This window comes from Rhipicephalus microplus, chromosome X (assembly GCF_043290135.1).
Source record: "Rhipicephalus microplus isolate Deutch F79 chromosome X, USDA_Rmic, whole genome shotgun sequence".
Classification (NCBI taxonomy): Eukaryota; Metazoa; Arthropoda; class Arachnida; order Ixodida; family Ixodidae; genus Rhipicephalus; species Rhipicephalus microplus.
In genome coordinates this window covers 256,059,082-256,079,253 of record NC_134710.1, presented here as the reverse complement: position 1 = coordinate 256,079,253, position 20,172 = coordinate 256,059,082, and the positions used below count along the sequence as shown (strand labels likewise).

At 44.5% G+C, this 20,172-nt stretch overlaps 1 protein-coding gene across 11 annotated transcripts; it reads left to right on the top strand.

Moving 5' to 3' along the window:
- The first annotated feature begins 319 nt into the window (after positions 1–319).
- Positions 320–15,765, top strand: LOC142776072 (uncharacterized). 11 transcript variants are annotated; one of them, XM_075878981.1, is made up of 5 exons: positions 320–552; positions 1,044–1,098; positions 4,594–4,711; positions 8,303–8,403; positions 11,963–15,765. In XM_075878981.1, the coding sequence occupies exon 5, from the start codon at positions 14,657–14,659 to the stop codon at positions 15,743–15,745; it is 1,089 nt and encodes a 362-aa protein (XP_075735096.1). In that variant the 5' UTR covers positions 320–552; positions 1,044–1,098; positions 4,594–4,711; positions 8,303–8,403; positions 11,963–14,656; the 3' UTR covers positions 15,746–15,765. The 11 variants fall into 11 exon arrangements, with proteins under 11 accessions (XP_075735096.1, XP_075735092.1, XP_075735098.1 ...); XM_075878977.1 differs by having other exon boundaries at positions 1,044–1,814; XM_075878974.1 differs by lacking the exon at positions 320–552 and adding an exon at positions 565–749 and having other exon boundaries at positions 1,044–1,814.
- The last annotated feature ends 4,407 nt before the right edge of the window (positions 15,766–20,172 follow it).

Below are 20,172 nucleotides of genomic sequence, written 5' to 3'. Positions count from 1 at the left end.
TTTACACGGGTGAAGTTGGAAGTTACGAAACCAATTTAATAGCGTCAGTCACTTCGCTATATAAGCGGTGGGTGTGGTTTTGCGTGTGTCGCAAACAAAAAAAAAACATCACAATAAAGAACAATTTCCCAATATCTACGGCGATCCTAAGCTAAACAATTTAGGTTTATGGATATGTGAAAAAAGTTGGCGACTGAACGTGATAGCATGGTTTTCTTGTTTGTATCAGTACGTATAAAGATTATTTTAAGCGTGAAATGGATGCAATGGGAACATGTATGTGCTCTTTCCAATCTTTCCCACTCGAAACACGCTCAAACTTCCCGGCAGCGCCATTTTTTATTATCTACTTGTGAGTCTTAACTCAATAACAACAAAAGTTTTAAAACTGTGATGCTAGTAAAGCTAACGTTTACACAACGGTATTTTTATTTAAATTAGTAGCACAACAAGGCACATTATTGCCGTCGATTGCAACTGTGTAAGGGCCCAATTGGCGGAATCGCTAAGCGCATCACGTTTGTTTTGCCCACTTGGTTTGGCCTGTTGACGGTGAGTCGTCCGTGGTGTCTGCTAGGGATTTTCGTTTCGCAGCTATATGCCACAATATTTCCCGCGTTTTGGCGCGTCCAGTAGTTGATTGCTTACTGCTGACGCACGCCCTGACATCGTTAGTGCTTAATATACCAGTCTGCTATTAGGGCTTTTGACGGTGCTGCTACTGCTGCCGTGCCTTTGACAGTTGATTGGTACGTTTCGTTTTCACCGCAGGCCACTTTAATGTAATAATATTACGCTGTGTAGTTTTCAGTAATTGAACGATCTGCGAACATTCCCCATCGAGTGTACCTGCTTAAAACGGAATTATTAGGTTTGCAAGTGGCCATCAATACTGCATGAATGTGTCGACTCACGGCTGCCGTGTGGTGCAGAGACCGTGTTTAGCTGTTGCACAGAAGTATCTTGCTTTAAAATTTGGGGTCCGGGGGTACGTACGGCATAGTGAAGCTCATACCTTCTCGTTTACTGTTATTTCTTTCCAGCGATGTGATCGAAAGTAAAGACTGTACACCAGAATGAATCGATACCAACCAGCCGGTAAAGATGACCCTCCCAAGCGGCCCTCCCGGCTTACCTCCCAAAAGGAAAGAATTAAAGGCGGGCAAAAAAAAAAAAAGTCAAAACCCTCATGTTATAAAAACGCCCCTCGAAGAGCTCCATCTAGTACACAATTACTCTGTTGCAGCCTCACTAGCACATGACAGCGCAAGTTCGTCGTCTTATGACGAAGCCTTTGAAGTGTGGCAGCTTGGGCTAGTTGGTATGGCATGACGATAGTTATAGCGCGAGAACAAAACGACGACACAGATACCTTTGAGCTGGCACCCAGACGTGTTGCAGAGAAGAACTGGCTTTCTGACTCTCAGACTCCATCGTTGACGCCTAGGGTGGAATAGGTTCGTCTTTCTAGTCTTATCAAGTGTCCATCGTCCACCAGCTTGAATCGACCTCTGAGTTTTGCTGCAGAGCAACGGCTAGGTCAGACCAGTTGCGTGGGTACAGGCAGCCTCAAGTCCCTCAGTAATGTAACCAGTGGTAGTTATGCCAACAAAGCTCATCAACTGTCTCTCTTGGCAAAAAGGGAGCCCCCAACAGGTTCAACATGCTGTGTTACCGAGGTGCACCACTCTTGGACAGTCTCAGGCATGTCAGAATTTTAAGACAGTAGTGACTTTCCTCCAGACCAACCTAGTAATCTTCCCAAGATTTCAACTAAGGATGCTTGTCTGAGATTCGTGGGCTACACCACATTGGTATGTGAAAGAAAAAAAAAGGGGGAGGGGGAGGGACCGCATGCTGAATTTATTTTCGTGTGCCAAATTCCACGTGTCTAGCGGCCAGGTTTCACCATGTGATTGCAACTTTTGAATGATAACAAACAATGTAGGTGTTAAAAACATTATTCGAGTCATAGTGTCTTCCTATACTGTACACAAGCAGTTGTCTTCGAAACTTAAATGATTAAGAGGCTTAGTGGGTTGCCGTGCATAACAAGTCGTTACACATGGTGTCTGTAGTTAAAATATTGTATTTTAAAGCAGTAGCAGCTGTCCTGCATGAGTGCCATATTAAGCATTATTTCTCTTTCTTGTGTTCTGTTTGGAGTAAAATAATTTCTTTTCTTTTTGCTAGACTTGAAACGAAATTTATTGCACACAACTTGTTTCTTTTTTAAAGGAAAAAAGGCCTACTGGTGTGCATGTCGTAGTTGATTGTTTCGATTTATTTTAAATGAAAGTTCATTTACAAAAACAACACTGTTTTGCTTGGGTGGTGGATTACAGTTGACTATATGGAACGCTTACTCAAGACTTGACATACCTGCCATGAAATCATATGCATCATAATCAACACAGTTGGTCACAGGCATGAACAGTGTCCTGCATAAGTGGTCTGGTTTTACCCTATTACACTGGCTTTACACTATTATCTCTCTTTCTCACTTTTGGCACTGGTCACAAAAAAAAGAAAAAAGCTTTTGTGCACAAACTGCATGATTTATTTTCAGTGATACATGAATTTTTCTTATGCATGTTTTACAGTTGCAATGCTACACACAACAACTTAAGCCAATCACTTTTGCGGGCTCCTACATAAATGGCAACTACTATGTTCGGTGTTTTGCGTGTAATACCTTTTCCACACTTTATTCTGAATGCTGCCAGCACTCTGTCATCACTTCAATTGAGGTATATATGTGATCCCACCCCCATCATACCCAATGTGGGAACTATGGCCAGTACACATCTCTATGAAGTTGACTACATGTCTCGTAATGTATGACATACCAGTACATGTTTTCAAATATTTTGGTGACAGTAAAGCTGTCCTTGATCTTGCACCTTTCACATTTTAGAGATTTGTATTATAACCCCGCCTCATGGACTCCAGAATTGGCATTGAGTAGTTGAAGCATTAGGTTCCTGAATTAAATTTTTTTTTTCGGTGGAGCTACCACACATATATATATAAGGGGATTTGACCAGATGATCTCAATAATGGTGACTTCTGAAATGAAGAATTTCGGATAAACACGTATTTCAACAACTCCTATATGCATTCAGAGATAGTGAAATGTAGAACAAAGGATGCAGTGGTGCCATCAGCTTGAGTTTTGTTTCCGTCTTCCATACATTGCAACAAATCATAGCAACCTGGTCACTGCAAGTTGAATCTCAAGCCAGGAATCCCACATAGCACCTGTCATGTCAAAGTTGTTGCAATTAGGAGTTGAATTTCATTAAAGCGCCACTTGGAAATAACCTTAGAAATTCGTAAAGGTGCGTTTACACTATAGCAACACAACACTGACATGACCCCCACGAAAACACAAGGCAGACGCAAACCATCGGCCGACGAGTCGACTGCTGGTGAAATCGCCAGCCCCCATGGTCACACTAGGCCGCCCCCGCCGCCGACGCCTCAAACGACAGCATTTCATCGTAGTGTAACATGATGAGAGACCAAAAACCCCAGCAAAACACATCCACAGACCTGTCGTCGGCGTGTTGTCAGGGGATCCGAGGCTGAGCGAAAATTCGCCCCATGTCTTTGCTTCAAACCACCACAAAGCGGACAATCTTGGGGGAGTTAACAATACCCTCTCCAAGGCTTCCTAGGCGTCTGAACCCTGTCCCTCGCTACCATGGATTATGGCGGGGGCTGCGCGGAGTAGCCGGAGAGGGACATATATGAGCATGGTGCATGGCTGAAAATGAGTTGCAGGTGTGCAAGTTTAGCTGGTGTCGCTGCGTGTGCCCCCAATGTGACTGCAGAATTGGCCAACGAAAGAGTGTGAGCACGACAAGACGCAGGCAGGGCCTTCGGGAGACCACCGGCAGACTGCTTGTGTCTTCGCAGTGTACATAGGCCGACGTCAAGAGAAAAGACACTTCCAAAGACAGCCCACAGACCAGAATCGGCGTTGTGTCTCTCTAGTGTAAACGCGCCTTAAACAGGGGCCAGTGCTGGAGCTGACGTTTTAACGAGTGGACTTCTCTTTTTCAAGGCTTTAACACAGAGAAGTCCACTTGACAAAGCGTCTGCTCCAGCTCTGGCCCCCTTTTTACGAATTGCTCATTGCAAGCTGCTATCTTCACTTCTTGCCTTTCTTTTGAAAATGATGTGATTTGGTAAAAGCTGTATAATAAATATAACATGGGAGATGCTGGCTGTTTTTAATGGTGTATGCATGCTACAGAGTGCATGCCTTGGAGTCGACAACACATTTCTCAGTCGAATATGTTCCAGTGAAGGCATTAGCTGATGAATAGCATTAAGTCCTTGTGTGATTTGCCCTTTGAGTGCTGCGCAAATGGCATTAAATTTTTAAGCATTAGGAAGTTAATGCCACCTTCTGCGCCTGTGCTCTATAGTGTTTCATCTGTGTAAATGTAAAAATGTTTATTTATTAAGGTGACTTTCATAAGAAATTATGAATGGTGAAAGCTTTAACACAAATCATTATTCAAGCAGCAGTAAGTAATACACATTCCTTGCTGCCTGAAATTTGTCATTTTGATGCATCTCTAGGAGCTACGGGGTTGAAAACATCAGTGGTAAAGGGTCACTGCTTGGTGAAGAACTAAACCGTTACTTCCCAGACAGAAAGGTCAATCTATTTGTGGCTACGTGGGACATGAATGGATTGGTAAGTTTTAGCAGCTCCTTTTTCATCGTGTGTTAGGTGAACATGCATTTCTGTACAAAGATTTGTCACTTGTAACTGTGCGCTCATTAAGATCTGCCACTTCTTGTATTGAGATCGTTTTCATTTTAACATATTTTGAGTGTTTGGATGTTGTATCAAGCTTGTTTAAGGCAGGCGCGTAGGTAAACAGCTTTATTGATTCATGAAAGAATCTGGTGAGGGAAGGAGGGAGGGGAACAAGACGCAGAATCTAAACGGCCGGATTTTTGTGTGCTTCATCGAGCCCTTCCGGCACATTCCACTATGCAGTGCTGTAGTCTGGTTGCAAACTGCGTAGAGCAGCCTCCCAACACTGCTGTTGTTCAGGCCCTTGCCATGCAAGCCTGTGTTTATCTGAATAATTCGGAAAGATGTGACCAAGGTCTGCTCTGGTGCAAACTATTGTGATACCAAAACATGTTTAGTGTAGTGTCTTCTCTAACATACTTATTATGTAGACTGCATTATTTAGTGTAGAATAAATTATTTACTTTCATGTCGGCATAACAATAACGTTCTGTGAAAATTTACCACGGAACTACTACAGAAACAGTATGCTAAAAGTTGTACATGAATAATGGCGCATATTTATTTCCTTGAGTTTTGAAATGATTAGCATTTTGTTACAGCTAGGGGACTCTCAAAAAGTTTCAGTTTTGGCACAAGGCCGAAGCAATGAATGCCATAGCAGCTCATCATACTGTTACACGAAGTAAAGCTAGGATATTTAGGAACCATACAAAATGTAGTGAACATGGTCGAATGTGTGTTAAGTTGCAGCATCTCACATGCACTGCAGCACGTTCTTCCTGTGTCTGGGCATGTATTCGAGCCCGCCTTGGTTCAGTGCGACTAGCATTCTATTGGAGCGTATTTCATTGGAGCTGCTCCACAGGTGTTAGTACAACACACAATGGCATCAGAAAGGCCGATCTATATACAGCATTTTCACGGGCGTTTGTCGGGCATTTCCTTTCATGGCTTTAGTAGATACCGGGCAGAGTAGCGAAAAAGTGCAGTCCCGATGATCTTCAAAGTGCCCACCTCAGATTGTCTCAGACATTGCATTGTTGGCGTCAATGCCAAAAGCAGCTGGACGGAGGAGTAAGCTCGCTTTCTTGCTTGCTTGTTCCTTGATATGTGGCTTCCACCCACCATGGGGGATGGGCCATAAAACTGGTGGTTGATATGAAGAAAATTTTTTTATTTTTCAAAGGGATGAGGTAGAAATTGATTGCCCCAGGAATAAACAAAAAATTTTACAATAATTAACATCCGGCTGCATGTCCATTGACAGTAAGCCAGTGGTAAATGGTGTTTATATGTAGCTCGTCGTTAGTGAGACGGATAGCATGAGCGGCACGGCCTTGTTAGTTAAAGCAGCGGACTGAGGAGCGAGGAGTCGCTGGCTCGAATCCCCGGTGTGATGCCTTGCCATTCTTTTTCTTCTGATTTATTTTTCTTTCTGCCTTTATATGTATATACGGGACATGACGGCAGTGGCAACATTCAGCTGAGTGTGTTCGTATAATTGTTAACGCACTGAAATAAAATATTCTAAGGCCCTATGTCATTTTTGGCTCACTAAAATGTGGCAAGCATTGCTACCTTTAGTTGCTGGCATACCGTAGCTGCGTTCACAGACTAGGTGTCGTATTCGTTGTTATAAAAATAAATAATTTAGAAACAGGACTTTTTTTTGTGAGAGAAAGTATAAAAAGGGTTTTTACTGTTTTAGTATGCACTCGTATGGCCTTGCTACCACCACCATATGAATATTGCATGCTACTTATCGTGCCAAGACAAATAACGAACGGCTTTTGTCGTCATGTCACATGACATGACGTCACTTGCCATAACAAAAATAGCTGATGTGTGTTGTCATAGTCTGAAATCAAGGTAGTTCGTCCCGTGAATGAAAATTACACGGCTTAGATTTTGTTGTTACGACTCACGCAACGATATCGGCGCATTCAAGAGCATCAGATGAATGGCTTGCTCAAATTGTGTCACAGGGCCATTTTATAAGGGCTCTGAAACACTTTTTAGCATGGTCAGATAACACTGATTGGTATTCAAGGTTCCTGAACACGTGAGCCAAATTTTATAGTGCAGCATGCGACCTTGAAATAATAAACATTTATCAGTCGGCTAGACATCATTTCCTCTTCTCTCAACGAATGATGCCATAAACCCAAAGCTCACAGTCATTGGCTGATTTAAGCATCGTGAGATGCATAGTTACCATGGCCACCGTAAGATCCCACTGCATGCCCGCTCTCACGCGATCACACTGAAAGTAAGTCGTGCGTTTCAAGAAAGAAAAAAAATTGCTTATGCGATGACGCACACTGAAGAATAGACGCATATTTTTGCCCTCTTGGAATCCCCCTATTTTACAGCTTACAGCATGCTCGCTGGTATGAAAGGAGAGAGAAAGTGGAGGCAACAAAACTGTAACACTGCTCATATTGGATGGATTTTAGACGTTTTGCAGCAGCCGATTCGTGAGGCAATAAGCTCTTTTAATGTAACCTTTTGATGATTATGGTAGTACTTCTGTAAGAGGTAACTATTGTTGTCAGCTTTATTGAGAACTGGTTGATTTTCTGGTATCAGTGGTGGAGCCAAAGCTGCTGGTAAATGTTTTGTAGGTTAAAATTGTGGCTTTGTGTGTGATGATTTTCTGATTATAGGATTTTTCATCAGATTGAAGTATTCACATGCTTAAGTATAGGCGTGCAATGCATGTGTATGCCTATGTAATCTCATACTTGTGAATCTCCAATTTATTTACTACTGATTTTTCGTTGTTGGGTAGCTGTTGAGGGGTAGGTGTGTGAAACTTGCTCAACTAGTGTTTTGAACTTCTTTGCTTTTTCTTGGTCATTAAATTTTCATCTCTGCCCCACCGCGGTGGTCTAGTGGCTAAGGTACTCGGCTGCTGACCCGCAGGTCGCGGAATCGAATCCTGGCTTCGCGGGATCGAATCCTGGGATCGAATCCTGGTTATAAATAACTGAAATACATTTTCGTTCACACACATAGTAGAATTTTGTTCACACATCAATACATCTTCGTTCATGTTACAACACGGTTTTACAGCAGTGAATAAAATATACCTTCGTTCCCACTATGTACTTGCATTTCAGTTAGCCTGTTCCACTGTTTAATTGTTCTAGGAAAAAATGAATTGGCATACATGTTCGTTTTAGCTGGGTATTCCCGAATTTTGCAACTATGATCAAAACGTTTCGAAGTGTAATGAGGGTTGTGTAGGTATATTTCTCTATTAATTCCAGTTTTATTGTAATAAATGCAGTAAGTTATTTCAAATTGGGACATTGTGAAGGTTCTAAATGATGTTTGAGGTATTATGTGAAACATTTATATATACTGCACGATACCTAAAGCATCATGTACTGTATGATTGCAATCACTCAAAGTTTATTCTGCCACAATTGTGATTGCCATGATCTATCAAAGATATTAGGCCATCTGACTCATCTTCATAATAAATAGGTGCTTTTAAAAATAAATTTGTTGTTTCAGATGTTGACTTGGGCCACACTGTATTACATACTCTACATTAGGAAGAGGGAGGAAAAACGTTATTTTGAGGAAAAGCAGGATAATGCATTTGACTTTTCGAGGTAGATACTTTGTGACTTTTTTAGTCGGTGCCATAGTTTGCTGGTTGGCCAGCTTGACATTGCGTGTTACCCTCAGAATACGATGAACCTGAGACATTGCAACATTGAAGCAGCTGTTGTATCTGAGCTGCTCTTCTTTTGCCCACTGCAATATGTCCGATTCAAAACATGCCCATGATGTTTGTGTGCAGCATGATGTGTGGCATGAGAACAAAGTATTGCTGGTCTTTTTATGCATCCAACGTGTTTTGTGTAGCATGACATTGTGCCTATGCGTCAATATGTACTTTCGAAAAATTGCTAGAGCTTTAAGGCATGCTCATATTAACTGTTCAAAAGGCTGCAGTAGTTGGTGAGAAATGTGGCTGGAGCACTTGTGGAACATACTAGTATGTGTGTTCTTAACATTGGTTGTAGCCTTCTCAAATTTTCTATGTGGTGCACAACATTAATGCACAACGAACATGTGAAACCATTAATGCGCAACCATTAGTGTTCCAATCAGCCTTGGTTGAGATCAAGTTATACAAAGTGACTTTTTGCTAGTGGAAGCTCTTAGGCTCCTATGGATCCCTCACTAATGTTCTATTGCGACCCAGTTGCGAGAATGTTAAGGTTATTATACTCTTCCTCAGTTCACAAGGCAATAACCTTGGCCAGAAAAACTGCATTTATGCTCTAAAAGAAGTTTCCGTTGTTTTTCGTATTGCATCATATGACATGAACTTCTATGCAAGCACTATAACATACATTTTCTCGCATATAAATTATTGGTGTTACAGGGGAATCAACATATTTTTTTTTTCAACTATTCATCGTTAAGTACCTCATAGTGATAGAATAGGTACTTTCAAGCCTTATAGTTCCTATAACATTAGGCTTACAGATTCTGTACAGGCAGTTTCACTTTTGTTTTCATATGTAATAACGTATATTGACATTCTTACACAGAAGATGGTAACACTGGAGCACCACATTGTGATGGTTTAATGCTTCGTTTCATTTGTCCTTGTCTTTTATCTTGCTACACTGGCCTTTACAATAAATTTTTGGTATAAAGGGGTCACAATGTCTGTCTAATTATTTATAGGATGTAAATTTAAGTATTTTTGAAATGAAGTTAATCATTCCATATTAACTGTCTCAACCGTGGCACTTGCCAAAAATCGATTTGTAGAAAAAAGAATGCATAAACCTACTATAGGCAGTGTTTTCCCAAAATATAATTGGTGGCAGAAATTTCTGTGCACGTGACCACCATTTCAAGTTCTCAGAATGGCAGAAAACTAGATACCAAAAAAAAAGCTTTCTATGAATCGACAGTTTCACACATTTTTTTGGCACTTGCTTTTATTTCATTGTTCAAGCATCATGCTTTTATTTTTAGACAGCTCCTTATGATAGCTTTACATTTTTCATTTCCTAGCACGTGAGTAAAGGTTGGCATTCCTGTTCCTGAAGATGAGAAACTCACCTCTTCTAATTAACGCATGGCGTCCAGAAGTTACAGTTTGTGAAAAAGGGATTAAGTTCGTTATTTTTGTTTAGTTTCTACCTGAAACGAAGGTTGTGTTAAGCACTTTCACTGCCCAGCTTTCATTTGAGCTAAATATCTCCACTGCAAAAGATTTGTTCAGTATCCCTTTAGTATGACTCATTTGTATCTGCAACAAATGCAATTGTCCATTTAGTGTCACATGTAGCTACTCAACCCATTTTCTCTGCTATATTCTTCGTGGATGCTGAAGCCAATTTTTTATTTAGATCTTTCAAACGAGGCTCCACAGTATCTAAGAAAAATGCAATGAAGTTAATCTAAGGCAAGATAACTGTCTTCAGCAGGCTTGCCACTGCACACTTAAGTGCTACTTGGCCCAACATTTGAGTTTGTTCACAACATGCATTTGCTTATGCTATGTTATCTCTCTCCATACTACCCACAATGGGCAGAACTTGATTAGTCTATCTAATTGCACATTGCACTTCTCACTGCTTGAAAAATTTGTAAGATCGAACTGTCAGATCCAGTCCTTTTGGCTAATAGCAATTAATGATGTAATAGCAGTATTTGTGATGACATTTTACCACATAATGGGATGCGAAAGTGCTGTTTTTTGGGGGCAAATGAGCCATATTTCACTGTGGTTTCCTGTAGCACGTCAAATTAGTGGGAAGAAGTTTTGAGCACCTTTTCACAGTGTCAAATGCTATAAAGCACAGAATATGCAGCAAAATAATTTAAAATAGCTGTTTTTCATTTAGTTGATAGCTAGGCAGCCAACTGAGATATAGAGTCAGACTTTGTACTGCTGAGTATCATCCCTTGCAATGAAGTCAGGTGGCAGCAGTAAATGCAGCAAAAGCACAGAAGCAGGAACTTGGTAGAGTTGTCTCACTTGTATATAGTGAAGACAATTGTCATGTTATCCATGTGGCATTATGTTTATGCATACACATAGTGATGTGGAACTATGGCATTAAATGCATTATTAGTCAGCAACGTCTTTTTTTTTTAAGTCCTTGTCTGAAATGTGTACTAGGTATGGCATAAGCAACATTGCCCTTTTTTAGGCTTCCCTTACATACAATGGAAACATGTGATATTTGTTTTGCAGCATTCCTTTAAGTACCATGAGTAGACCTTTTTAGGAGGAACTGATTTTTCAGCCACATCGAGAATACCACTTATTTGCAAGCTGCAGTAAGGCTAAAAATAGCCACTAGTGACTTCTCTTAATAATATGAGTCACAATCATTAATTCATAGCGTGCTAGAGAAATGATGATTTATACTGGGAAATAGCTGCATATCAGGGCCAAAAAGACAAAGAAAAAATGTTCGTGTTTTCGATGTTTTAAAGTTGTCATATTGCATTCAACTTTGTTGAGGCTTTTATTTCTTCTTTTTCTAGCTCAGGAAAAAAGAGTTAAGGAGCGTATCCAAGATTATCAGAAGATCTGTCTTCAGAGAGACTTACCAAAACAATTAAGTGCAACTCAAGCTTTAGTGCGAAAGCAAAGTTTGGTTTATCTCTTGTGAATCTGTACATGATGACCTAAAGGTCAACTCTGGCAATCCCCTGCCCACTCCTCACCTTTATAAAGAACGACAGGCTAGAGAGATCTACAGATTTATCTCGGATAAATTTTATTGACTACCTTGAACACTTGCTTCGCTACCCACAACTATTGATCAAATTGTGTGCGACATAGTATATGGATAAACAGTGAAGGCAGCCAAAATGGCAGCAGGCAGCACAAGAAAATTAAAAGGGCGGATTGGCAACTACTGATGAGCCCTGGCAAGCCGCAATAGCCAGTGAGGCCCTGGAAGTGGAGCTCCACTCAGAGTGACCAAACACCCTTGTTTTAATAACTTTTTTTCTCTGCCATACTAAGCGCTTAAAAATCAACAGCGTTGTAGCATCTGCTAGGATTTTACTTTCACTGTTTCTGTTTTCTGCACTGGCCATACAGGCATACTTGTATACCCGTCCAGCTTTTACATTAAAATAGATAGCACAAAAGGATGCTTATTTTTGCTCTATTCTCACTTGCAGCTATAGGAAACAAGCACTGAGCCTGTGGCGATGCAGTACATAAGTGAATGAAAGGAACTGGCATGCTTTGTGCAGCAGCTGACTTATCAGTAAACACATGTTGGGTTATTTCGCAGTGTCGTCTATGAATGGCTGAGTCGTAAACTGTGCCATAACTATAATAAATATGCACCTGGAACAAAGTTTTTCAGTTTTCTGCTTCAAAAATTCACTGAAATTTGGATTAGTGTATGCCTCATAAAGCAAGTGATAATGTGGGCACTTTTATCAAGTTCATGCTGTTGCTTTCTTGTGTGAATTTACACTCCATGCAAGGTAATTGATATTTTTACGGTGCTGATAGGAGTGAGTGACAGCCAGCAAAGTGATCTCAATTATGCAGTCGACATTTTGTTGGTGGAAAACCATCGACAGATCCAGCAATTCTCCCTTGTGGGCTACTGCTATTTTTCTACAGTATCGCAGTCAAACAGTAACACTAGGGAAGAATCTCCGCATGCCTGCAAAATGTGTCGTGAACCGCCAGAATTTTATGCCTTTTGTATTGCCATTCTTCTTAACGGTACTGTGCATGCAAGCAACGCTGCACCACATCATTTTTGCATTTAGTGACAGCTAAGACATCATTTGCAAGGTTGGCGTGTGACAAAGTTACTCAAGGACTTGTGCAGTGCTAGTAACATCTAGAAATGGAGCTGCACTACAGTGCAGAAATCTTCGTGGAACTTCCAGACATTACTAAATATGACACGTGCAGTTCGGAGATAGTATGTTTTACTTGTGTCCATTGCAAGGGGTTGTCTAACAGGAGTCAGGGAAACGCCGTCAAGCAAAATGACATGAAAGAATCCATACAAACATCGATGTTGACAGCCTATGCTTTGTGGTTTTCATTGGCCAGCCGATTGTCCTTTCAGAATGCACTGCCACATGTCTGCGCTTTCTATCACATTGAAAGCATGACTGATTCCATATAATTTGTCCTTTCTTTTCGTTTGAGGCCATAAAAGAATCCTGCACTGTTGACTTTCTGAAGGCCTACCCATTTTATCAAATATGTGGTCTTCGCACCCACACACTTGTGTAAAATGTGGGTGTAGCAGAAAAAGAGATCACTATTTGTAGCACGCCAGTTAAAACAGAAGTGGTGGCACGTGGTGGTGTAGTGGTGCAGTAGACTGTTGTTCCACTTGTTGGTGCTGCACATTTCCCGTAAGCTAGAATAGATTAAAATAAAGGGAGAAAGAAAAGAAAGTCAGCTATACTTATGCTTGACAAAGCAATATCCTTTACAACTCCTTGAAGATTTACTTCTCATATATTAGTAAAAGTCTTCCAAATGTTAACCACAATAGAATCTCAGTAAAGGAAAATCTGATAAATGGAACTGCTGCCTTTGATAAAATTGAATAACTGCCTTTGATATGATTGGTTTAGTACTTGTATTGCGCACCCTTTTTCATCAGTCAGTAAATGGAACTCCTGATAAATTAAATATATTTTCCTGGTTCTTTCCGTTTGGGTTTTAAGACCATCTACTGTGATTAATCTTCATTAATTTTTAAAATAGTCTTAACACAAAAGTTTATGCCAGAGTATAAAAAGCAGTACTGTTCACTTGTTTGCTTTTATAAGTGTTTTGTTCAAGTTAGCTAAAACACACTTGAAGGCATAGATACAATTCAATTGCTTGGCTACAGCAGTATTCGCATTTCTGAATGTCGCCAGCATACATGAAAAAAAAAAGCAGCTCATTACATCACAAACTTCATTAAATTTGGGTCCCTTATAAAGACTGTTCTACTCAGGCATTTTTCTGAACCATCACACTATACTTTGCAATAACCCACCCTGAACACTTCATGCTTGCCCTGTGGCTTTTGTTGTAAAAATCGTGTAATAAAATTCAACATGTGACCATAAGCATGGCGATTCTTTCTTGATGCTTGCTTGCCCTTTGCAACAGCTTTTAGTTACCATTTTTGATACTACGGTTAATAAAGAAATCACACAAATATGAATGCTTGGTAGGTAATTCTGGTTTTACAATGTTGGAGCGTCTTTTTCATAGTTGTAGATCGATATGTTTTCCTACAAAAGGAAACAACTGCACATTGCATATTCACAGATCAACGTTATCCTTACCTCTTGTCCTAATTACTACTTTCGTGCCCATAACATGCTACATAAGCAAATATCGAGCCAGTATTGATCAACCAGTGTCAGCTGAGAAAAGCAGAGAGCAGAGCTAATTGGTGAATATTGCCACGTTCCATTTCCCAAGTTTTTGTTATCATCCCAAGACACCACACGATTCTCAGCGCAAACCGCGCCTGCAGTTTTCTAGAAGGTTCCGGACTGTAGTAGATCATTTCGATAAGATCACACCCACTGTGCGAACGGTACAGATTGTTCTGGAACCTACGCCACCGCCAGCGATAACGCTAGAACATTCGACGGCAAGAGTATAAATGCCGACGCGCTTCCCCGCTAGTCAGTTGTTGATCGAAGGCCGAGGCTGCGTTCGCCGCTATCAGTCCGAGACTGCTATCTGTGCAAGACTGCTGCTGTAATTAGACTTTCCCGTTACCGGGCACTGGTTCGCCCAAATAAACAGTTAAATCACAACACGAAGTTTCCTGTCTTCGGCCACGTCACGACCCCGTGACATCTGGTGGAGGTGCTGCTTCGTTCATGTACCGGACGCCCCCGTCAAGCCGTGAACCCAGCCCCCGTCGCGAAGAAGACACCGACGCCAACCAAGAGCAGCGAACAAGCCGCCGACAGCAAGGTCTCCCACCGGAGTACGTCCTTCTACAAGACAAGGCGCGGAAGACCAAGACCATGACCTCGACTGCAGCGACAATGACAACCGGAGCTTCCCAGCCCGCGATCGTCATTCATCAACCCAGGGAAGCACCAACGTTCCATGGCTCATCGTTTGAAGACCCGGAAACCTGGCTAGAAACATACGACCGCGTGGCCGCCCTCAACCACTGGGACAACGAAGAAAAGCTCCGTCGTGTGTACTTCTACCTGGAAGACACCGCAAAGACCTGGATAGAGAATCGGGAGTTCACGCTCCGTACGTGGGATGTCTTCTGCGGCGCATTTCTGCAAACGTTCGCAAGCGTCGCTCGCAAAGAGAGGGCCGCTGCTCTACTCGAGACGCGGGTTCAGCTACCAAATGAAAAGGTTGGAATTTTCACAGAGGAGATAACCCGCCTATTCCGTCACGCTGACCCAGACATGCCTGAGGAAAAGAAAGTTCGTTTCCTCATGCGAGGGGTCAAACAGGAGCTCTTCGCGGGACTAATGAGGAATCCACCGAACACCGTCCAAGAATTTGTATTCGAGGCGACCACCATCGAAAAAACCTTGAACATGCGAACCAGACAGTATAATCGTCGCCTGTCTCCAGAATGCGCTGCTGCTCGAGCCAGTGACTCCGACGACCTGCGTGAAACGATCCGAGCGATCGTGCGGGACGAGCTGCGCAAACTGTTGCCTTCGGCGCAGCCTCAAGTGGATTCGATTGCGGACATTGTGCGAGAAGAAGTCCGGCAATCGCTTCAAATTCCCCACGCACCGCTGCCCGAGCCGGAAGCTATGAGCTACGCCGCTGCACTGCGCCACAACGCTTCTCCCCGTCCACGCCAAAACGCCGCCCCATCGCACTTCCGTCGACAGACGCCACCGCTGCCACCACCCCCACCACCCCCACCGACGTCATACCGTACGCCAGCAGCCCAGCGCAGTGCACCGAAAAAGACTGACGTCTGACGCACCCCTGACCATCGCCCACTCTGCTACCACTGCGGCGAGGCCGGACACACATACCGCCATTGCCAGTACCGCCAGATGGGACTGCGTGGCTTCGCCGTCAATGCACCGCGTCCACAGCCAGGAGAACGACCACGTGACATCGCCGACTACCTCACAGGAACTCGGTGGACACCACGAAGCCCTTCGCGTTCGCCGTCGCCCAGCTGCCGCACGTCACCGCACCACCGGCAGTACTCTGGCCCAACGCGGGGCCGGTCTCCTAGCCCGTATCCGGGAAACTAAGGGCAGCAACCGGTGGAGGTGCGGTTGCTGTGCGACGAACTACCGAAGATCCTCCGACGACGCCGCCGCCGCGACGAAGCTTTCCGAACACAACGCCAAACAGGCAAAGCCCTGACGGCGAAAGCTCACTTATCGAAGGTGGCCTGACGACGCAACATGGAAGCAGCGGAACAAGCCGACGCAGCCGTGACCCGACGCCACGCCCTAACTGTAATGCGAGACGGCAAACTAGCGACCTCGACGTTCTTATCGACGGCCACAGTGTGACCGCTCTCGTCGATACTGGAGCCGACTATTCTGTCATCAGTGGGTCGTTCGCCGCGAAGTTAAAGAAAGTTAGGACAGCTTGGAAAGGCCCTGAAATCCGCACAGCCGGAGGCCATCTCGTAACGCCTGCAGGAATCTGCACAGCGAGAGTCACCATTAACGGCCGTATTTATCCTAAAGACTTCGTAGTCCTACAGCATTGCTCAAGAGATGTCATCCTTGGCATGGACTTCTTATGCCTCCATGGTGCTGTCATCAACCTAAAAACAAAGTCGATAACGTTATCCACAGAAGAAGCACTACTGCCGCGCACGCCGTCAGAACACCATGCCTTGAATGTGCTGGAAGAACAAGTCACCATTCCGCCTCGCTCAGGCGTCATTATTTCAGTCGGCGCTCCTAAATCACCTGACTTGGAAGGCGTCGTTGAAGGCAGTCAGCATCTGTTGGTCACCCGAAATATTTACGTCGCAAAAGGAATTGCAGAGCTGCGGGGAGGCAAAGCAACGGTTATGCTCACGAATTTCAGCAATGAGTACAAACATGTGAACAAAGGAACAACGGTCGCATACATCGAAGAAATTGTCGAAGCCACCAGTGCTTTCGCCCTCGCCGATTCTGCGGAACCTGCTCAGAAGAACCAAGCCCCTCCCGTAGCTTTCGACGTCAATGCCAGACTTCCGAACGATAAGCAAGAACAGCTCAAGGCCCTGCTCCTGCAATACGAAGATTGCTTTTCGTCGTCATCGAAAATTCGGCTGACCCCAATCACGAAACATCGCATCATAACCGAAGAAAATGCCAGACCATTTCGTCAGAGTCCGTACAGGGTTTCAACGCGAGAACGTGAGGCCATGAAGAGACAAGTTGATGAAATGCTGCGGGATCACATTATCCAGCCGTCCAAGAGTCCATGGGCATCCCCCGTGGTGTTAGTGAAGAAAAAGGATGGGACCCTACGTTTCTGCGTCGATTATTGCCGCCTGAACAAAATCACAAGAAAGGACGTGTATCCTCTCCCACGAATAGACGACGCACTTGATCGGCTCCATAACGCCAAGTATTTTTCGTCAATGGACCTGAAGACTGGCTATTGGCAAATCGAAGTCGACAAAAGAGACCGAGAGAAGACGGCGTTTATAACTCCAGACGGCCTCTTCGAGTTTAAGGTGATGCCCTTCGGCCTTTGCTCAGTGCCTGCAACTTTTCAACGCGTTATGGATACAGTACTGGCAGGATTGAAGTGGTAGACTTGCCTTGTTTACTTGGACGACGTCGTCGTGTTTTCCTCGAGTTTCGACGAGCATCTTCGGCGCCTTGAAGCTGTACTTCAAGCCATCAAGACTTCGGGACTCACACTGAAGCCAGAAAAGTGCAGATCTGCGTATGAGGAGCTCTTGTTTCTGGGGCACGTTATCAGCAAGTCTGGAGTTCGTCCCGATCCACGGAAAACAGCCGCCATCGCCAACTTCCCGCCGCCCACTGACAAGAAAGCCGTGCGCCGATTTCTGGGCCTGTGTGCCTATTATAGGCGGTTTGTGAAAAACTTCGCCCGCATCGCCGATCCTCTCACTAACCTTACCAAGGCCGACGTGGAGTTTAAGTGGGAAACGCCACAGGAACACACTTTTCAGGAGCTTAAACATCGCCTCCAGACGGCTCCGTTACTTGCCCATTTCGACGAATTCGCAGAGACAGAAATACATACTGACGCAAGCAGCGTAGGTCTTGGCGCCGTTCTTGTGCAGAGGGCTGACGGACTTGAAAGGGTTATTAGTTATGCCAGCCGATCGCTATTCAAAGTAGAAGCAAATTATTCCACAACAGAAAAGAAGTGCCTCGCCATCATCTGGGCTACGTCGAAATTTCGCCCCTACCTCTACGGCAGACCCTTCAAAGTTGTGAGCGACCACCACGCATTGTGTGTGCTAGCCACCTTGAAGGACCCTTCAGGTCGCCTCGCACGATGGAGCCTGAGACTTCAAGAATATGACATTACTGTCATTTACAAGTCCGGAAAAAAACACTCTGACGCCGACTGTCTCTCTCGTGCGCCTGTCGACCAACCGCTACCCGACGACCCGGATGACGACTACTTCTTAGGAACGATAACTACCGACGACTTCGCTGAACGACAGAGGGCCGACCCGGAACTTAAGACCCTAATCGAAGGCAGGACCGCCGAAGTCCCGAAGGTATTCAAGCGCGCACTTGCGTCGTTCTTTCTACGAAACGGTCTTCTACAAAAGAAAAACTTTTCACCGCTTCGAGCTAAGTACCTCCTTGTGGTGCCTTCAGCTCTGCGACCAAAACTCCTGCAGGCCCTGGACGACGATCCGACGGCAGGGCACCTCGGTGTTTCTCGCACGCTCGCGAGGATACAAGAAAGGTACTACTGGCCACGTCTTACCACCGACGTCACTCGTTATGTGAGAACATGCCGGGACTGTCAGCGACGCAAGACACCGCCGACAAGGCCAGCGGGACTTCTGCAGCCAATTGATCCACCTTGCCGACCTTTCCACCAGATTGGTATGGACCTACTGGGGCCGTTCCCGACGTCGGCTTTCGGAAACAAGTGGATCGTGGTAGCTACCGACTACCTCACCCGCTACGCCGAGACAAAAGCCTTGCCAAAAGGCAGTGCATACGAGGTAGCTAAGTTCTTCGTCGAAAATATCGTCCTACGTCATGGCGCCCCGGAGGTTCTTATCACCGACAGAGGAACGGCATTCACTGCCGACGTAACTCAAGCGATCTTGGCATACAGCCAAACAAACCACCGCCGGACGACAGCGTACCACCCACAGACGAACGCCCTCACCGAGCGGCTTAACAAGACGATCGCCGACATGCTGTCAATGTACGTCGATGTCGAACGCAACACGTGGGACGCCATTCTTCCGTATGTGACCTTCGCATACAACACGGCGGTGCAGGAGACGACGCAGATATCTCCATACAAATTAGTCTACGGAAGGAGCCCGGCAACGACGCTCGATGCCATGTTACCCAACGTCACCGACGAAGAAAACCTCGACGTGAGCGAGTACCTTCAACGCGCCGAAGAAGCCCGACAACTTGCGCGTCTCCGTATCAAGAATCAACAGACGACCGACAGCCACCGTTACAACCTTCGACGACGCTTCGTGGAATACCAGCCCGGTGAACGTGTTTGGGTGTGGACGCCGATACGCTGACGTGGACTAAGTGAAAAGCTTCTGCGACGGTACTTCGGACCGTACAGGGTGGTTCGACGTCTCGGCCCACTTCACTTGATTACGAGGTTGTCCCCGACGGCATCACGAACTCTCAACGACGCCGATCGCGACCTGAAGTCGTCCATGTCGCGCGCCTCAAGCCGTTTTATGCGCGTTAACAAACTGAACCAGTTTTTTTTGTATTATTGTTGTATGGTAATTTATTCATTGTACTTTCTTGCATCATTATTGTACTTTCATCTTTAGTTAAAGCATCGGGACGATGCCTTTTTTGAGAGGGGGGCAATGCCACGTTCCATTTCCCAAGTTTTTGTTATCATCCCAAAACACCACACGATTCTCAGTGCAAACCGCGCCTGCAGTTTTCTAGAAGGTTCCGGACTGTAGTAGATCATTTCAATAAGATCACGCCCACTGTGCGAACGGTACAGATTGTTCTGGAACCTACGCCACCGCCAGCGATAACGCTAGAACATTCGGCGGCAAGAGTATAAATGCCGACGCGCTTCCCCGCTAGTCAGTTGTTCATCGAAGGCCGACGCTGCGTTCGCCGCTATCAGTCCGAGACTGCTATCTGTGCAAGACTGCTGCTGTAATTAGACTTTCCCTTTACCGGGCACAGGTTCGCCCAAATAAACAGTTAAATCACAACAC